The 20,456-nt window shown below is 34.2% G+C and overlaps 1 protein-coding gene across 4 annotated transcripts in view; it reads right to left on the reverse strand.

Annotated features, from left to right (window-relative positions):
• The window catches only part of st3gal3b (ST3 beta-galactoside alpha-2,3-sialyltransferase 3b), a 75,608-nt gene extending 60,709 nt beyond the window's left edge, over window positions 1-14,899 (reverse strand). For all 4 annotated transcript variants that reach the window (XM_028472727.1, XM_028472726.1, XM_028472724.1 and 1 more), the window contains exons 1-2: window positions 14,659-14,899; window positions 2,930-3,064 (exon numbers count right to left, since the gene is read on the reverse strand). In XM_028472727.1, the coding sequence (XP_028328528.1) occupies window positions 2,930-3,038 (109 nt within the window). In that variant the 5' untranslated portion in view covers window positions 3,039-3,064; window positions 14,659-14,899. The remainder of the gene's footprint in view (window positions 1-2,929; window positions 3,065-14,658) is intronic.
• Window positions 14,900-20,456: the final 5,557 nt, after the last annotated feature.

A 20,456-nucleotide genomic window follows, 5' to 3' on the forward strand; every position in this document is an offset into this window, starting at 1 on the left:
TGGTCACTTTTACTCCATTTTATTTCTGATTAAAACAAGGATTTACATCTTTAAGATGACTATATATTATGTCTGGTATCCAACATCTGTGCACCTCGCATTGAGAACCAAGAGAGATTATTCCAAATTGATCCTCTCAATGAGAAAACCCAGCATAGGTGACGTGGACAGAGGCCAGGGGGCGACCGTCTATCCACATGTGCATCTTTTCCTTCCCTTTGACCCTGTTTAAAGCAAACATCTGGCACAGCAGTCCTTTACAAACACAATCTTAGCCTGTGTGAAGGGGGGAAACATTCTTTTCTTTCATTTTCAGGCCTCAGAAACAATACATTTGGATAGATTTTTCTTTCTCACACTTTTTCCCCCATTATATGCTCTAGACTAGAGATGAGCAAATTATTGACCAATCAGAGCATTAATACAAGAAACAACAAAGGGTTTGGTAATTTAGTTGTTAGAAGTCGTTGTGTGTGTTTTTGTTGACGATTGTTTTTAGATTTTGGAAAATTATTTTGTGTTTCTGAAAACATTTAGCATTTTTTTCTGTCATCGCCATGTTGTATATTTTAAGAGTAATTTTATGTTACGTGCGTTTCCGTTATTTTGTGTGTTCTAGTCATTTTGTGTATTTTTCTGTCATGTTCTGATTTTTTTATGGTCGACCTGTGCATTGTTCTGTAATTTTGTTGACATTTTGTGCATCTCTGAAGTCAACCTGTACACGTTTTGTTGTTGTGTGTGTATTTGTAGCCATTCTGTGCGGTTCAGTGGTCGTTTTACGTGTTATGTGTGTTTTACGAGTCATTCTTAGTGTGCTCTAGTTTGCACTTCCACATACAAATAAATGATGAAATATGCACGCCCTGAAAATATCAAAGCAATAAGAGACAGATATCACTTCCATGCAGAATGTTTAACTTTGTGATCCCTTTTATTGTAATTTGGGGAAATTTTGTGCAATAACTTGAGGAAAATTGCAGAATTTTGAAAAAATTGAGTTCTTTAAATAATTTTTACCATCGTGTGATATAAGTGTGTAAACTGTGAGCCCTGCTGATATTGTGGAGTTTCATTAAATGTGTGCATTAATTTGGGCATATATACAACTGAATTAGTTGGTAATTTACACAACGACTCATGGCGTCTCAGTTTTTTTTTTGCTGCTGCCGCCACAGGCTGAATTGGATGCTTTAAAGGCTGGATTTGCTTTAGAGCTAATAATTAATCACAATTAGTGAAGTTCTAATGACTTTTCAGAGCCTCTTCTCGCCTTATCTGCTGGACTCCAGCAGCTCCTTCAGAACACGCCACAAAGTGTGACATCATCTGACAACAGGAATCTCACATCACGCCATGACTAACACCAAACATAAATAACCTTCTCCAAGGTGGAAAAAGAAGTCCTTGTCCTCAGAGCATGCTATGCTATGCTATGCTATGCTATGCTATGCTATGCTATGCTATGCTATGCTATGCTATGCTATGCTATGCTATGCTATGATGACAGAGTGAAACTGGCTTTCTGTTTAGATTGTCATCATTGCGTGGGAACACGTACTGTATGAGTCGTTTTCTTTAAACCACAGAAGAAGAAAAAGGAAAACGTGAAATACTTTTGTGTAGCATTAGCATTGCCACTTCATATGTGACATGTAAATAAATAAATGATCTAGTTGGCTAAACTTTGCCCAGCACATCAAGTGTTGTGGACACAAATTGAGAGACGTACACACACACACACTGTTAGTCAAAGGCTTCCAGAACTACAAAATAAGAGGGGAGTTAGTTTTCAGCAACAACAAAAAAAGAAACAGAGTATAACAACAACAGAGTTCAGACGGAGTTACTGAGAGAAAAAGTGACAGAATAAGCTTAGGTTTTTAGAAAACATGACAAAGTTAATGTCAAAAGATTTGTTTTGTGCACACGTATACTTCACCAGAAACATTATGGATTTTATTTCTAATAAATGACACCACAAAGTCACGTTTTCTGTGCTGATTAAAGATGAGTAAATACTCCGTTTGTAGTTTGTGTTACGAGTAGCACTGTTGTGACGAGATGCACCATGCACAATATTTTGATACTTTTAACTAGATTTATATTTGAAAGTAGCTAATGTAGTTGCTTGAGATTGTTAGTGGAGTTTTTAATTTGAAAAAGAATAATCGTTTTCTAAAAATAAAAAAATATAGATTTTATTTAATTTTTTATATACTGTATTTTTTTAAACTAAATTTAATATTTGAAGAAGTGAAAGTATAAAAAACAGTTGCTAGAAATTGTTTAATGAGTTTTAATTTAAAAAAGATTATTATTATTTTTTTAATTACAAAAATATATATTTTTATATACCTATTCAATTAACAAATTATCTATTGAATTTTTATACTGTATTTTCGTTAACTAGATTTATATTTGAGTTCAGTTGTTTGAGGTTGTGGGAGGGTGTTTTTTTTATTTGAAAAAGAATAATCATTTTTAAAAATTACAAAAATATTGTTTTCATTTAATTAACAAATTATTTTATTTTTATACTGTATTGTATTTACCTAGATTAATCTGAAAAATAATAATAATCTAAAAAATTACAAATATATAATTTTAATCGCAATTTCTTTTCTTTATATTTCTCTTTTCTTTTCATTATTACAAATTAAAAGAAAATATATATATATACATATAATTTTTTAAATCATTTACTAAACATTAAACACGAGCCCATATGTGATCACGACCCTAAGGTTGAAAAACCTGCTTTAAATCAACCGTAATGACCTTGTGATGTCATTTAGTGTCAGATTCGTGTCCACGAGAAACTGGAATATTTTGACATTAACCTTAACACGTTTTTTGAAAGGACTGCGACGGATGAAGCAGGAAATAAATGCGTACGGTCGTTTATAGATGGATGAGCTGCACTTACGAGCTTTCTGACCCCACATGTGTAGACGCAGCTTCCCAGAGGAGTAGTAGATGAAGCCCAGGACCAGCATGGGACACAGGACAAACAGCAGCTTGTGTGTGGGCTTCATTGTCTTGGCACCATCCAGGTTGTCACCTGTAGTGGAGCAGAGTGGAGGCAGACGTTTTGTTCACAGAAAACTGACGAAACCAGTAAAGTGGGAAGGACACCACACCGTACCACATTAGAGATCAAGTAGCCATTAATAATAAATACCTGATGTGGATTCTGTTTACATTTCCTCTTAGAACAGGTTAGGAGGAAAAAAAAAACGGCTCAAATGTGAGGGGTGAGGGGGAGGGGGCTCGTCAAAAGCCAGTGTTGTGTTCAAAACTGTGATGCAACAAAAGTCTGAAGTCCAACTTTAAATACACAAAGTAACCTAAAAAAACACCCACACAATGGCAATAAAAAAAAACACAAAAGGACTCACATAACATAGAAAAAAACTACAATAAAAATTAGAGATGCACTGAATATTCGGTAACAGAATATATTCAGTAACCAAATATTGCAAACAAAAGCAACATTCGGCCTTCGGTGGAGTGAGGTAAAAGCAAGGCCGAGTAGTAGCGAGTGGCGCAATCAAACAATGTGCAGTGACGCGGTGTCCGACGCACATGCTCCATACGTTTTTCGTGTACCGCAGCGGCGCTCTGTGAGAACGTGATCAGAACTGGCCATCGAGCGTACCGTTGGGCCACCATTTGCCGGTGGACCTATGGCGATTTTGGGCAGCGCCTCTTTTTTTTTTTTCTTTTTTTTTTTTAAACTAATGGCGCTAATATTAGTAATGGTATTCATGATACCAACTGGTGGATCGGACCATTAGTTATGATTGATTCTGGGCTGGACCAATTACAGCCGAGGGCCGATGCCCCTCCCTCTTGGGCCTTGGCTGTCAATCAATCAATCACACAGATAGAGAGGAGTTAAAGGTTGAATAGCAGCAAGAAGCGGAAAGGGGCGCAGAAAAAAATCGACATAAAAAGAGACAAGCTCTTCAGGCAGATGTTGCCAAATGTGTGAAAATAACACAGATGTTTGCTGGTGGCCATTACGGAGCTTCGTCTTCAGCAGCAGCAGCATCCGAAGCAGCCACAGGTAAAGATGGCGGAGGTGTCCGTCAGGTGGATGAGGGGAAGGGGAGGCAGGAGGAGGAGAGACCCACGGCCGCCGCAGGTGCTTGCTAACTCTTAACTCAGTCAGTCGTTAGAAGTAGGCCATTTTATAATTTAGCTAGCTGTGTATGCTAGCTAGTATGACAGGGTTTCTCTACCGCTCTCTTCAATGTTTTTCAATTGATATAAGTGCACTATGCAGTAGGGCTGGGCCAAAAATGTATTTATCAAATTTATAGTTAAAAACTATTTTTATTTTGCAAATTCGAGTTAAATGTTTTTTTTTTTAATTATTTTTTATTTTTTTCCACCACAGTTTTTTCTGACTTTTTTCGCATTCCGTCCTTGTGGGTTACCGTGGCGTGATGTGAGCCATCCCCCTCTTTGTTTACATTTGTTTACCCTTTGAGTAGGCTATGTGTGTACCAAAGGCATGTTTAATGTTTTATTGACAGGGTAGCTGAGAACAGTGAGCTGTTGAGAAAGTTGCTTTTGTAGCCTGATGAGTAGAGATGTAACGATTAATCGTAAGGCAGATAAAAATCGATTCATGGGTATCACGACTGACATCGATACTTTGAAAATTAAATCGCAGTACTTTTTTAACACTAGAAGTCCCATGGAGGGGTCATTTGATCCTTATACCTATAAAGCCCACAGAAGGGTCATTTGACCTGAAGGTTTTTACCTAACACCTTCTCCTAAGCTGCAAACAGACGCTTTTGTTCTGTAAACAAGGCACCACAGGAGGGGGAGCCACTTTTTTTTCAGTTCTTGCTGAGGTCTATTGATGAGGAGTGTGTGACATGAGAAATATACAAAAGAACAACTGAGATTTGTTTTTTGTTTACTTTTATCATAGTTTAGGAAAACAGGAAAATAGTACAAAATACAAGTAATAAAACAAATATTTACAATTTTAAAAAAGTATGCATTATTAGGTGTGTGTGTGTGCTTGTCATTTCAGCTCTCACTCCCTCACTCAGCATTGGTCAGAACATACCTGGCACTGCCATGGTATGTTCTTTCTACATTTGTCACATGTGTATTTGTAGCAGTCAACACATCGTACAGAGGCATATTCTTTCTTGCATCGATGGTTGACCTGACACTTAGCCCTTTTCCCAGGACCAGGTGTGGGAGGTTGTTGAAGAAGAAGTTGCTCCTTGCATGCCGTCTTCGCACCCACATGAGAGTTAGACAACCCTGTTGCAAGCTCCAACAGGAAGTCTATCCGTCTCTCCTGCCTCCCGGTGCATGTTTGATAAAGCACATATGCATTCAGTGCTGCCATGTCAATCATGTTGTAGAACACTGCGACTGGCCATCGCCATGTTCCTGTGCGCACACTGTACTTGCGCACCATCTGGTCCATCACATCTACGCTGCACTTTGTGGTGTTGTATTGGGTGATGATGTTTGGCTTCCTTTTGGTGGTATCCTCAGTCTCAACCACGCTGTGCATGCTGCTGAGAACGTAGACGGTCTTCTTTCATTTGGGCGCATACACTGTCAGTGTGGCACCAGTGGTTGAAAACACCTAATAAATATGATAAAATGTTATTTTCACAGCAGACACAATGACACAGGTGTTGATGAAAAAAATACCTGTAACATGGTTGTCTAGTAGACAAAGGAATTTTCCTGTGAATCTTGTTAACTGTGCCAAGGATGGTGGTTTTCAGGCTAAGCAGTCGTTGTGCAAGTGACAGAGATGTGAAGAAATTGTCAGTGGTGACAGTTCGGCCCTTGTTCATGAATGGTTCCATCAGCCTCATCACTACACTCTGACAGTCTCTCCCCACTAGGACGACTGGGGTCCTTGCCAAGATATGGGAGGCTATTGCAGATGTACTTGGATTTCAAGTCGCAAGCCACCCAAAATTTGATCCCAAACTTGTCAAGGTTTTGTTGCAATGTACTGCAGGAAACAGCAGCGAGTCTTTGACGGGAAAAGCTGTTCATCAATAGTGATGTGTCGACCAGGGTTGTAGGATGTGATGCAGTAGGTGACAAACAATCCCCACATATCGGAAATTGCAGCAAACTTATCGGTCTCCGCTCGCTCACTGCGCGTGAACATGTCATCAAAGCGTAGGTGTCGCACGATGTCTTGGAAGCGGGACATAGTTGCAATGATCCTTGGGTTTCCCAGGTTTGCTGACCAGCTGAAATGAATTCTCATTTGAGAGCAAGCAATAAGCTATTTCTATAAATATGCAAATTCGGACCATTTCACATCTGGCCGGTGACCCTACATGACAATGTGAGAAATGGTCAATCGAATCCTCTGCTTGTTATAAATGAACGATCCTCTCAAAACTCCCCTGTTTGTACGCCTCTTTTTGTGCCACAGTCAGTAAATTGAGCAACAAACAAGTGAAATCTGCATTACAGTTGATGATACTCATGTGATGTGAGAAGCAGTATTATAGTTAGGGCTCCTCTGCTTCCTACTCTTGTATTTTCTCTATTTACTTTTATTGTTGATAGTTTTTTATTTTATTTACTTTTTTTAACAACTGTAAAGTGTTTCTGAAATGTGCTTCTAAATAAAATGTATTTTGCTGAGTCCGCCAGCAATGGTCACATTGCTTCATTTACAAATGAAAGGATGCTGATTGTTGGTGTCAGTTTGAGCTGAGGGTCTTTTGACCTATTGCCGGGACTTATAGGAGGTCTGGAAAAATCCTGGGACTTCTAGTATTAAACAGCAGAGGGCGCTATATATTTATCCCTTCTCTTGTCCAGCAGTGTACCGGCGGGCGGAATCTGCTACTACTTTCTTTTTGGCCGCCTTCTACTCTTAAACACATTCATAAATGATTCCTTACCACTTTAGCACCGAAAGAATATTTGTAATATTACGTGAATATCTGTAAAAGTCACATTTTTCAATTAGCTCTGTCTGCTAGCGTAGCATCTCTTCTTCGCTGCAAGAATTTCTGCATGCCAACCGACCACTGGGTTACCAAACAAATATGACGTAAATCAGTGCAGACTGGTTTTTTTTTGTTTTTTTTTAAAGTGCAATTGTTAAGGCACAAAATACATTTTCAGTTGCACTTTTAAAAAGAAAAGAAACTATTATGCAGTTTTGCATTGTTTACTATAGATATAAATGAATAGGCTTCTTCTTAATGTGTATTATTCCTTTATTTCATTCAAGAATTATTTTTAGTTAAATTGCATTGTTTTGAATAGTTTATCAAGGGATTCTTTTGACAATGAAAAAAAAAAGGAAAATAATACAGTTTTTTTTCAGTATTTTTCAGTCACCATTTGACTACAGTCCCATTTTCTAAAATAAATCGAGAGAATCGTATCGTGAACCCAGTATCGTGAATCAAATCGTATCGGGAGTTGAGTGAATCGTTACATCCCTACTGAAGAGGTAAAATAAAATTATCAAAGCACTTATTATAATGTATCAGATAAGATTAGATTAAACTTTTCTGTCATTGCACAAAGTACAGTCCAGAGAAAACGTTTTGCAAACAAGTAAGGTGCTCAGAAAATGCTCAGATGATAATTTATTAGAATTAGTGCATCTTAATAGGTCTTAATACATAAGACACTAGGTGGAATAAATATAAGAATGGAGGTACTGAAATACAAAAGAAATCATGTAAAAATACACAAAATCACAGAAATGCGGAAAAAAAAAAAAACCACGTAAAAATACAGATAATGACTTAAAAATACACAAAAAAATACACAAAATGACGTTAAAAAAAATCACAAGGTAAAATACACAAAATGACTACAAAGATACAAAACAAACTACGATAAAAAAACACAATATGGCAATAAAAAACACTAAATGTAAAAAAAGAAAATAAATCACGAGGTAAAATAATCACCACTTCAGCTAATGCAATCATTCATAATAATAATCTAAACCGCTTACATTCATTTTCAATCACAAGAAGACATGATCACCAGTATCACTGTAACCTGTAGCAAATGGGATTGACTGGGAATAAAGTACCAAACAAAGCCTTACGTACAAAATGACACAAAAATACACAAAGAAGAATACACAAAATGACTCCACAAAAACACAAAACAAGAACAAAAATACACATATAATGGCCATAAAAACAAACTAAATAGGGGAAAACAAATTACAAAAAGATGTAAAAAAAATGTTAAGTGAACAAAAGGACATAAAAAAAAAAAATCACAAGGTAAAATGATCACCAGTTCAGCTAATACACCAACAGCTAAACATGTCTTTACACCAGAGCATTTTCAGATTTTAAAAACTGCTTTCACGCATTTTCAACCACAGGATGACATGATCACCAGTCTCATCGTAACCTGTAGCAAACGTGATTGACACAATTACGATGTATAGATCCGTGTGTCACACTTTAAACATTCAATAATCTGTTTTACAGTAATAGCGTTTAAATGTGTGATATTGTCCCCAAAAAGTTGCATGTGAGGCATTTCCGTGTCGTGTTGGGACCTGATTTTAAACAATAGAAAAAAAAACAGGTTTTCCAGGTTTTTTTTCATGAATTCCTTTTTTTTCCCCCCCATCTAAAAAAAAGTTGTTTTGGGATTTAGTTGAAAGTTCAATGTCAATGTGAGGTTCTTTAACCAGAAAATCTTTGACTTCTCTGTTGGTGAACATCAACCAACACAAATAGGGAAAGTTCTTTATTTAAGAGGAAGCATGAGAGTACCATTCTGCTACTAAAGGAAGTGGAAAAAAAACTGTCAAAATAATCACATCTTGCTGCAAAAAAGCCACACCCAAACTGCTGCATGATAAAGTCTGACTGTTATGAAGTTCACAAACCCACAGCATCCACTCACAGATACTGAATATAGTCAGTCTTGTATTTCATATTGCAGTCGAGACTAGAGCTGCAACTAACGATTCTTTTTGTAGTCGACTAATCTATTGATTATTTATTTTTGATTGCCGATTAGTCACGATTATGTGTCATATTTTGGACTGTTTTTTTCAGCGCACCGGCTTAAAGCCTTCCACCTGTGAACGTGTCCCTGTTGTAGTGTGACAGCATGTTTTACAGAGGAATGAAAACAATGGCAGAAAACATGTTATCGTAGTGTAGTTTATATATTTATCACATAAAATATCATTGAAATGACAATAAAATCATGAATAAATTAAATATCACAAACTTAAAGTATAAGTTGTCTTGAACAAGTTAGTAATTGTAAACAAACAGTGTAAATAAGTAACTTTAAAAAGCTGGAGCTAACCTGCCTGCAGGTTGTGGAGGTAATGAGGTTTAAAACAATCACAGAGTTCCTTCCTTTTACTTAAATCAAGTCCATAAATTAAAACAATAAATAATAACATCTTGTTTGAAAGAATCCTTACAAGTTAAGAAATGTCTTTTGTGTGCTTTGTGTGTGCGCACCACGAGTGTTTGTGCGTGCACATGAGCATTTGTGTGTGGGCGCACGAGTGATTGTGTTTGTGTATGTGCGTGCACACGAGAGCTTGTGTGTTTGTGTATGTGTGCGCACACGAGCATTATTGTGTGTGCACGCACGAGTATTAGTTACTGTGCGCGCAAGTGTTTGTGTGCGTACTGTGCACAAGTGTGTGTGCGCGCGCACCACGAGTGTTTGTGTGCGCGAGGGCAGGCACGAGTGTTTCTGTGTGCGTGCGCACAAGTGTTATTGTGTGTGAAAAGTATTTGTTTGTGTGCGCGCACGAGTATTTATTTGTGTACGCACAAGTTTTTGTGTGTGCCCGCACGAGTGTTTTTGTGTGAGAGACTCTGAATGATCGATCATGAAAACAATTGTTTGTTGCAGCTCTAACTATTGCTATACTAAAACCTATGCCAGACATGGCCAATTGGCGGCCCTGGGGCCCACAAAGTAAATCCCCAAAAATTGTAATTCAAGAAGTTGAAAGGAATATGAAGTTTAACATAATACACAAAGTACACAAAGGCACAAAAAACTCCAAAAAAATACACAAAATTACTCATAAAACATAAAAAGACAAACAGACCCAACAACCACTAAAACAAACAAAATGACTACAAAAACACACAAAACAACAACACGTTGCAGAATATCTCCAAAGACATACAAACTGTTAACAAAATTACATAAAATGACAGGAAAATACATAAAAAACCCCAACTAAAATACAGAAAGTGACCCCAAAAAAGCACATAAACAACAAAAATGCAGAAAATGACAGAAAAATACACAAAATTACACCAAGAACACAAAAAAAGTCAAACAAAATTACTAAAAACTGACAAAACCATACAAACAAAACCCTTTATTCCCCCTGTATTAATACAGTTGTGATAGAGTTGCCCATCCCTGGCCTATGCTAACAGTTTGATTTGGTGAATTAACTTCAAACGACCACCATTTAAACAGCTTAATATTACACATTTTGATAATAAAACCAAATAATTTCTCCATTCTCCAGCATGCAAGTGTCTTTTTTTCCCATTTCTATTGGCTCTACACCAGGCTGCATTTGAAATGAGCTGCTATGTTTGAACAGGAAACAAATACCTGCTCTGCTCTGCTCAGTGTGTGTGTGTGTGTGTGTGTTTAATGCTTCAAACTTGTTACATGTGTATGCGTGCCTGTAGACAACTAGACTCTGTTTTCCACGTTTATTAAGTTAAAGGTTTATTTTTACTACGGTACGTGCATTCCTGCAGAGGTTGGGAAAGAATTAAAGTTTTATTTCATTAATCTGTGCTCAGAAACGTACTTTTCTCACCTCTTTTCATGAAGAATTCATGTTCTTGCTTTTATCTGATGCCAATTTTTCTGTTTCAATTTTTTATTTTTTTTGATATGATGAATGAAGTGGTAACCACTGAGGGCCAGACCAGCGATTGATATCAAAAACAAAAATTGTCAAACTTCCAAAATGTGTGTCAATTTAGTTAACTATTGTTATTAATTAAATATTTCATGAGAGATTTTGTGCTTATGTTGCTACTTGTTTTATGATTTATGAGGTGTAAATGTGTGATATTGTAGCAAAAAACATGTTGGTGAAGGTTTAGTTTGTGTCAGATCTTTTTTTTTTTCAGTGGTTGAACCCTAATAATCGATACTATCGAATCAGCACCGATAGAGTTAGCATAGCGGCTGCTAGGCAGAAGCTAACGACGCTAGGTGAAATTTGCCTTGATGCCGTTGGCAGGCTTGAATCGACACTGAAAACAATAAACCAATTAATAAATACCACCTTACATTATACATACATTTATTTGAACATTACATACTTTTTACAATTTGAATTTGAATTTGTGTTCGCAATTCTACATAAATGTATTTAAGATCAGTTCATGTAGAGAGAAAAATTGACAGAATAAATTAAGTGAGAAAAATGTAAACATTTGGGAGAACTTGGGATTTTTTTTTTTTTATAGAATAATCTTTTGTTTTGACAATATTCTGCACTAGAATTTGAAATAAATATTTAGGACTTCAGCGGTTTTACTTTTAGTGTAAGGTTTAATACGGCTCAGTTACAGTGATTTTTAAGTGATGATAATATAATCTGCTTTGCTGAAAAAACTGATTATTAAAATATATTTTATTTATTTATTTCAGTATTTAACATGAGTTCATTTTAACTCCTAAACCTACAGCTGTTTTCAGGCAGATAATCCTCAAAATTAACATCTTTATCAGCACGTTTACACACATTAATAATACATTTATTTACAGTATTAAAGTAAATTCAGAATTTACACATTTCTTGCTTTTAAAACTTTCTAAAATCATGTCAAACATGCTTAATTTAGTAAACTACTTGTATTAATGTCATACTTAATGCGTGAGACTTTGTACTAAGGATGCTACACTTGTTTAATGGTGGATATTGTTACAAAAACATGTCGGTGAGGGTTTAGTTTGAGTCATTTCTATTATTTTTTTTGGTAGTCGAACCCTAATAATCGTTACTATGGAATAGGCAATTGTGATAAAATCTAAGCAAATGTGCTTAATTCCATTAACTATTGTTATTATTTTAATATTTCCCGACAAAATCATGCAAGACTTTGCGTGACATTTGTGCTAAAGTTGATACACTTGTTTCACGGTGGAAAATTGCGTGACATATCAAAAACAGGTCATTGAGGGTTTAGTTTGTCATTGCTATACAAATTTCAGGTGAACCGATGTATCATGATACTGATCCTTGGTGTTCTTGTGTTATTTGTTACACACAGGGATCTTTTTGTGTGTGCTTGTATTTGCGGTCACACAGGGTTAAATAACCACTATTAGTGACTCAAATACCCTTCAATGTTTACACACTTTAATAAAAATTTACCTGGGGCTTGTCTTTGTGTCTGTGTAAATAAGAGATGTCGAGTAAAATAACACAACAGGAATGTATGATGTAAAATATGTTAAATTTGTGTCCACAATTTCACAGAAAGTTATTTAAGATAAGTTCAAAGATGAGGGAAAAATTGACAAAGTAAAATAAGCGAGAAAAGTCAAAATATTAGGGAGAACTTCAGATTTTTTTATGTATATATAGTACTGTATATATGTTTTTTTTTGTACAGAATTGTCTGTTGTTTTGATAATATTCAGCAATAGAATTTGAAAAAAAAATTATAATAATTTACATCGATTTATTTAAGTACTGGTATGTATTAAAGTAAATTCTGAATTCACACATTTCTGTTTTAGTTTTTATCGACTTTCCCTATATTCAAATGTCCTTACTGGCTTTAAAACTTCACGAAATGGTGTCAAACCTGTTTAATTTAGTTAATTATTGTTATTAATGTAATACTTGTCACTGGTTTTACCGTGGAAAATTGCTATTGATATTGTCCCAAAAACATGTCAGTGAGGGTTTAGTTTGTGTCATTGCGTCAAACGCTTAATTTGGTTAACGATTGTTATTAATTTAATATTTCTCCGTGAGGTTTTGTGCTAAAGTTGTTTACACATTTACAGCAATATGGTTTATGGTGGAAAATTGTTGTGTAAATGTGTGATATTGTCCCAAAAACCTGTGTGTAATTATTATTTTTTTTTTCCAGTAGTTGAACCCTAATAATCATTACTATCGAATGGGCAATCAAAGTTAACTAAATTAAGCACTTTTATTTTAATATTGTTATTAATTTAATATTTCTTGACAAAATCACGCGACATTTTGCGTGATATTTTGCGCTAAAGTTGCTATACTTCTTTAATGGTGGAACATTATGTGTATGAGTGTGATACTGTCCCAAAAACATGTCGGTGAGGGTTCAGTTTGCGTCAAATGTGCTTAATTTAGTAAACTATTGCTATTTAATTAATATTGGCCATGGCTCTTCATACGGAACACCCCTCATTGGCCAGTTTAGGTCACGTGATATGTGCACCACGTGACTTAAAGTACCGTCAATTTTATGTTTGCTCATATTTATTTTTAGCTACCTCGCTAACCCCTTTAATATAGCCCTAACCCAGGAAATACCCTACTTTTTTTCCATATATGTATTTTTAAAGGTAGAATTTGTTGTGTTAAATATGTTAAAATGAAAAAATATATATGACAAAAGCGGGATTCGAAACTCCACGGCAGCGGAGGGAAGAATGCTTGAGTCAGACGCTTTGACCACTCGGCACATTACGGTTATGTAGAAAAGATCCGGAAAACGTATGTTTCCGGATCAATAGTCCCAGGATCTATTGATACGTTTCCTTATCAACAGACACTTTGTTTAATCTTTCAGTTATGGTGGAAAAATTGTGTTTCAATGTGTGATATTGTCCCAAAAACATGTTAGTGAGTGCATAATTGCTATATATATATATATATATATATATATATATATATATATATATATATATATATATATATATTTTTTTTTTTTTATTATTATTTTTAATACAGTAGTTGAACCCTTATAATCGTTACTATCGAATGGGCACCGATGTATCGTGATAAAACCGTCCCAGCGCCAATTAGCAGTGACTTGGCTTTCACCTGATATCTGTACTTGAGCACCAAGTAACGGAGTACTTTGTAACACGTCGTTGCCGACATTGTTAGTCCTTCATGTTCTTGTGTTCTTGTGTTATTTGTAACACACAGAGAGCTTTTTGTGTGTGGCTGTGTTTGCGGTCACACGGGGTTAAATAAGCACTTTTAGTGACTCAAATACCCTTCCATGTTTACACTCTTTAATAAAAATGTACCCGGGGTTTGTCTTTGTCCTAAACGCCTGTAATAACCACAAAAATGTAGTGTAAATAACGACAACACCGTATATGTAATGTAAAGCTACTACAGTGCGTTAAAGGGAGAAATAAAGAGTGGTGGAGTTAGCTTCAGGCTAGCAGCCGCTATGCTAACGACGCTACGTTGGCACAGGGAGTAAAAATTTAGCCTTGATGCCGTCGTCAGGCCTGGATTTACACTAATTTAATTGTTTTTTTAAACAAACGTAACCGGGGACGACAACACACACGCACCCAAGTGAATAACCATAAAAAAAACCCGAGCTAATAATTAATAATGATAATAATGAGAGAGAAGGGGAGCAGTGGGAGCATCTCAAAGAGCCGCAGTACCTTGTGTTCTCCTTCAATGAAGCGGCCGCTTTCTGCCTCCTCTCCCGGCCATCATCCTCCTCCTCCGGTCGGTCCGTCTGAGAGCCTTTTCCTTTTCCTCCCCCGGTTCTAGCACCACCAGCCCCGGTTCACATCAACCAGAGAGAGAGAGGGTGACAGGATCAGGAATGACGGAGCAGAGCAGCCCCTCCATCCACATGATGAGATGATCCGCTCAGGCTTTAACTCTTTGTGTCACAACAGGGACCTCTGTTAGTGGAAGAAGAAGAAGAAGAAGAAGAAGAAGAAGAAGAAGAAGAAGAAGAAGAAGAAGAAGAAGAAGAAGAAGAAGAAGAAGAAGATGCCTTCAAGAAACTAATTAACTAACTAAATTATTATTATTATTATTATTTTAACAATTTGAGCCCATTTTTTTTTGCTTAGATTTACCCTTTTTCTGCAACTACACCAAACTTGCCCATATTTTAACATATTTTTATCACTTTTTTTTTAATCTATCTAAATGTAAATGTTAAATTTGTCGCCAAGTGTAAAGCTAAATGTTTAGAAATTATACAAAGTGGGCTGGTCAGCGATCACGAGGATTTAATATTTGAGCGCTTTGAGATGACTTTGTTGTAATTTGCGCCATATAAAAAAGTAGAATTGAATTAAATTGAACATTTAGATTTAGATTCAACATTTACATTTAGATTCAACATTTAGATTCAGATTTAACATTTACATTTCGATTTAGATTTAACATTTACATTTACATTTATTTTTCATGTTTACACATTTTCTAAATTCTAAATGTAAATGTTAAATCTAATGTTAAATGTAAATCTAAATGTAAAATTTATATTTAAATGTTAGATTTTAATTTTAATCTAAATCTAAATCAAAATGTTAAATGTAAATGTAAATGTTCAATGTAAATCTACATGTTAAATTTATATCTAAATGTTAAATTGGTCGCCAAGTATAAAGCTAATTGTTAAATGTAAATGTTAAATGTAAATGTTAAATGTAAATGTTAAATGTAAATGTAAATGTTAAATGTAAATGTAAATGTTAAATCTAAATGTAATGTTAAATTTTGTCGCCAAGTGTAAAGCTAAATGTTTAGAAACTATACAAAGTGGGCTGGTCAGTGATCACGAGGATTTAATATTTGAGCGCTTTGAAATGACTTTGTTCTAATTTGCGCCATATAAAAAAAGTTGAATTGAATTAAATTGAACATTTAGATTTAGATTCAACATTTACATTTAGATTCAACATTTAGATTTAGATTCAATATTTACATTTAGAAAAAATTATATAGAACATACTATTTTACATGAATTTCTCTCAAATGAAAGAAAAATGAGTTAAATTTGAGGAAAAAAGAGCTAAATGGTCAAAATTTGTCACCCATGAATCAGTGACGGAGTTTTTACCATCAGTACTTCATAGAATTTATCCCATGAGGACCAGTTTGCTCATAAAGCAAAGGCTGTAGTTCAATGGAACAGGAAGTAAGCTCTATTAGATCTGTGGTGTCCTCGTGATTTCAGAGGCTTCTTCTAATTTTGTTAACTACGTTCATTCCTTCTTAAAACAGAAGTGCTCAATATCTGAAAAAGGCTAGCTAAACAAGGGACCCGCTATGGACTGAATCTAAATGTTAAATGTTAAATCTAAATGTTACATTGATATCTAAATGTTAAATCTAAATGGTAAATCTAAATGTTACATTGACATCTAAATGTTAAATGTAAATCTAAATGTTAAATTTATATCTAAATGTTGAATCGGTTGCCAAGTGTAAAGATGAATGTTAAATGTTTAATCCAAATGGTAAATCTAAATGTTACATTTGTATCTAATTGTTAAATCAGTGTGAAGTGTAAAGCTAAATGTTTAGAATTTATACAAAGTGGGCTGGTCAGCGACTGTTGATTACGAGGATTTGACATTTAAATTTAGCTTTTACATATAGATTTAACTTTTACATTTAGATTTCATTTTTCATGTTTATACATTTTAACAATGATATAGAACATTCTGTTTGACATGAATTTGTTTCAAATGAAAGAAAAATGAGCTAAATGTGAGGAAAGTGAGATAAATGTTTAAAATATGTTGCAATGAAACAGTGAGCGAGTTTTTACATTTGTCGCCCATAGATTTATTCCATACATATCCCAATAATACCAAAGGTTATTTTCACCTCTGGTACTGATACTCACTGAGTGTGGAGTGTATAAATAAAATAACACCCTCACAGTGTTGTGTTCACACCTCTCTCTCATTTCTCAGTGACCGTAAACGGATTTATGTAGTGCTGAATATAAAAACTAGGTTACTGTTTCACATATTTTTAACATTTAGCTCATTTTACTCACATTTAGCTCATGTTTCTTTCATTTGAGACAAATTCATGTAAAACAGCATGTTCTATATCATTATATCGTTAAATGTAAATCTAAATCTAAATGTTCCATGTCAATCTAAATCTAAATGTAAATTTGAATGTAAATCTAAATGTTCAATGTAAATCTAAATGTTCAATGTAAATCTAAATATCAAATGTGAATCTAAATGTAAATCTAAATGTAAATGTAGTTCCATCCATCCTATTTCAGACCCGGTTGTTGCTGTTTTTCAGGGTCGTGGTGGTCTGCCGGTGTAAATCTAAATGTAAATTTAAATGTAAATCTAAATGTGAATTTAAATCTAAATCTAATTGTTAAATCTAAATCTTAAATGTAGATCTAAATGTTACATGTAAATGTTAAATCTTAAATATAAATCTTAAATGTAAATGTTACATTTTAAATGTAAATCTTAAATGTAAATGTTACATTTTAAATGTAAATCTGAAATGTAAATGTAAATCTAAATTTAGATGATTTTTTTTCTTCTTCTTCTTCTTCCCTGTACCATACGTACAGGGATCTATTATTATTGAATCAAACAGGAAATAGAATCTTCTCACGTCCAATGTTCGGTTCTTCTTCTGCAGCACAAACACAACTGTAACGTTTCCCCTGAGATGTGCAGCACTTTGTGACCTTTATCTCACAGATCATTCATTTACACATGAAGGAATTTGATCAGTGAGCAGAGGAAACAATGTCAGGGCATGAAAGGTTTCATTTCTCTAGTCGCATCATATTTTTGTATCCAGAAGGAAGCAGTTCTGCTTTCTGTGGAACACAGCCACACCCCCTCTGGGTGCTGTTATTAGAACCATATTATTTACATGGATGTTGTTCAGGATTATTTGAGGGCATCTTTTCATGTTTCTTACCAGAGGAATATAAATGACTGTGATGAAGCAATAGAAATATACAGTTACATAGTATAACATTTGGTTTTAACATAAAGCAACAATGGATTAAAAACAAGAAAATTAGAAAAAACACACAAAAATTGGAGATGTGAAAAGCTGATGCTCAATCTGTCATTATGTGTGTTTTTGGTGTATTTATTTAAAAAATTTCTCTCATTTTGCGCATTTTTGTCATTTTTTTTGTGTATTTTGGGGGTTATTTTGTGTAATTATGTGTTTTTGAAAGAAAGAACAAAGGGTTTAGTGCTTTTTTGTTGTCATTTTATATATTTTCCTGTCATTCATGCATATTTTTGTTCTCGCATGCGTTTTTGGAGTCATTTTTGTATATTTTTTCACTCATTTTGCATATTTGTGTTGTAGTTGTGTGCGTAATCTGAGTCATTTTGTGTATTTGTGTTCTCACTTTGTGTTTTTGGAAGAAATTACAAACGGTTTTATGCAATTTTTGTCAAATTATGTATTTTCCTGTCATTCTTGTCTATTTTGTTGTCATTAAATGTGTTTTTGGAGTCATTTCTTCATATTTATCACTCATTTTGTGTATTTTTGTCTTTTTGGAGGAAAGAACAAAGGGTTTTGTACAAGTTTGTTGTCATTTTATATATATTTCTGTCATTTTGTTGTATTCTACTTTTGGTGTTATTTTTGTATATTTGTCCTTCATTTTTGTTATTGTTTTGAGCATAATTGGGGTTAATTTGTGTAATTTTGTTGTAATTTTGTGTTTTTGGAGAAAAAAACAAAGGGTTTTATGCAATTTCTTGTCATTTTATATATTTTTCTATCATTCTCGTCTATTTTGTTGTCATTATATGTGTTTTTGGAGTCATTTTTGTATATTTATCACTCATTTTATGTAATTTTGTGTTTTTGGAAGAAAGAACAAAGGGGTTTATGCAATTTCTCTTGTATTATGTTTACATTGCACTGTATTTGGATTTTTTTTTTTATCCTTTTTTGTATGCTGCTGGTCCTGAGAAACAAATTTTGTCCACAGTAACATAAAAATTATAATAAAAAAAAAACTTGAACGTTGAATTTTCGTTGTCATTTTATATATTTTCCTGTCATTTTTTTGTATTCTTGTTATCATTATGTGTGTTTTTGGTGTTATTCTTGTACATTTCTCTCCTGTTTTGTGTGTTTTTGTTATTTTTGGTGTATTTTTTGGGGTTATTTTGTGTTTTTGGAGGAAAGAACAAAGGGTTTTGTACAATTTTGTTGTCATTTTATATATTTTCCTGTCATTCTTGATTATTTTTGTTGTCATTATATGTGTAAAAAACTGAATGTAACAGACTAGTCAACTAGTCGATAATAGAAAGAGGCGACTATCATCCTCCCTGATTATTTTCTGTTTCGCTGGGATCTCATTACCAGGAAGTCTAAAGTGTAAAACTTCTGTCAATATTTCAGCCATGTTTGTGACTCAGAACTCTGTCGTATTGATTTGGAGTTTCAGCCTCTTCAAAAGGACAACATGACCTCAAAAAGGTCATATTGTAAAATAAACACAACCACACTGAAAACCACATCCATCAACCAATGTAGCTTTAAAGTTTCCACAAATGAGAACGTTGTACAAGCTTTTGATCCTTATTATTATTATTATTATTATTATAAATCTCTTGTTGGAAGGTTACAATCGTACAAGAAATATTCTACGTCAGACATGGGCAACAAACCTGTGATTGTCACATTATCAACATTCATGTCATCATTTAGAATATGAACTAATCTGAGCATAAACGCAGTGAACAACAAAGGATTTTGTGCGTTATATATTTTTAGTGTCGTTATGTGTGTTTTCTGAGTCAGTTTTGTATATTTATCTCTCGTTTTGTTCATTTTTGTTATTGTTTTGTGTATTTTGGAGAACAGAAAAAAGGGTTTTGTGCATTTTTGTTGTCGTTGTATATATTTTCCTGTCATTCTTGTGTATTTTGTGTTTTTAAAGTTTATTTGTGTATTTTTGTTGTTCTTTGTGCATTTTTGGAGTCATTTGTGTATACTTTATACATTTCTCTCATTTGGTGTATTTCTGTTGTCATTATGTGTGTTTTTGGAGTATCTTTGTGTATTTGTGTTGCCATTTTGAGTTTTGAGAGAAAGAACAAATTAATTCTTGCAATTTTGTTGTGGTTTTATATACTTTCTTGTCATAATTGTGTATGTTTAAATGAGCGTTTTGCTCGTTTAATGTGGAAGCGTCAGTGCACACAAGCACACTGACATTTGAGGAAGTTCAATTGGAGGCAGATGGACTTCTCTGTTTGCTGCACAAACATTTAATAATGTAGAAAACTAAATAAACAAAAAGTATATATTTTTTTTAAACAACAACTTTAAAACCTATTGATATTTTTGTGGCTGCTCCGTCAGATCCTGTAACTTTGATTTTATCAGTCCATGAAAAATAGACAGATTAGGACAGAAACCATTCTATCTGAGTTAATACAGCTACACAGTCTGTAAA

Source organism: Gouania willdenowi, chromosome 17 (assembly GCF_900634775.1).
Source record: "Gouania willdenowi chromosome 17, fGouWil2.1, whole genome shotgun sequence".
NCBI lineage: Eukaryota > Metazoa > Chordata > Actinopteri > Blenniiformes > Gobiesocidae > Gouania > Gouania willdenowi.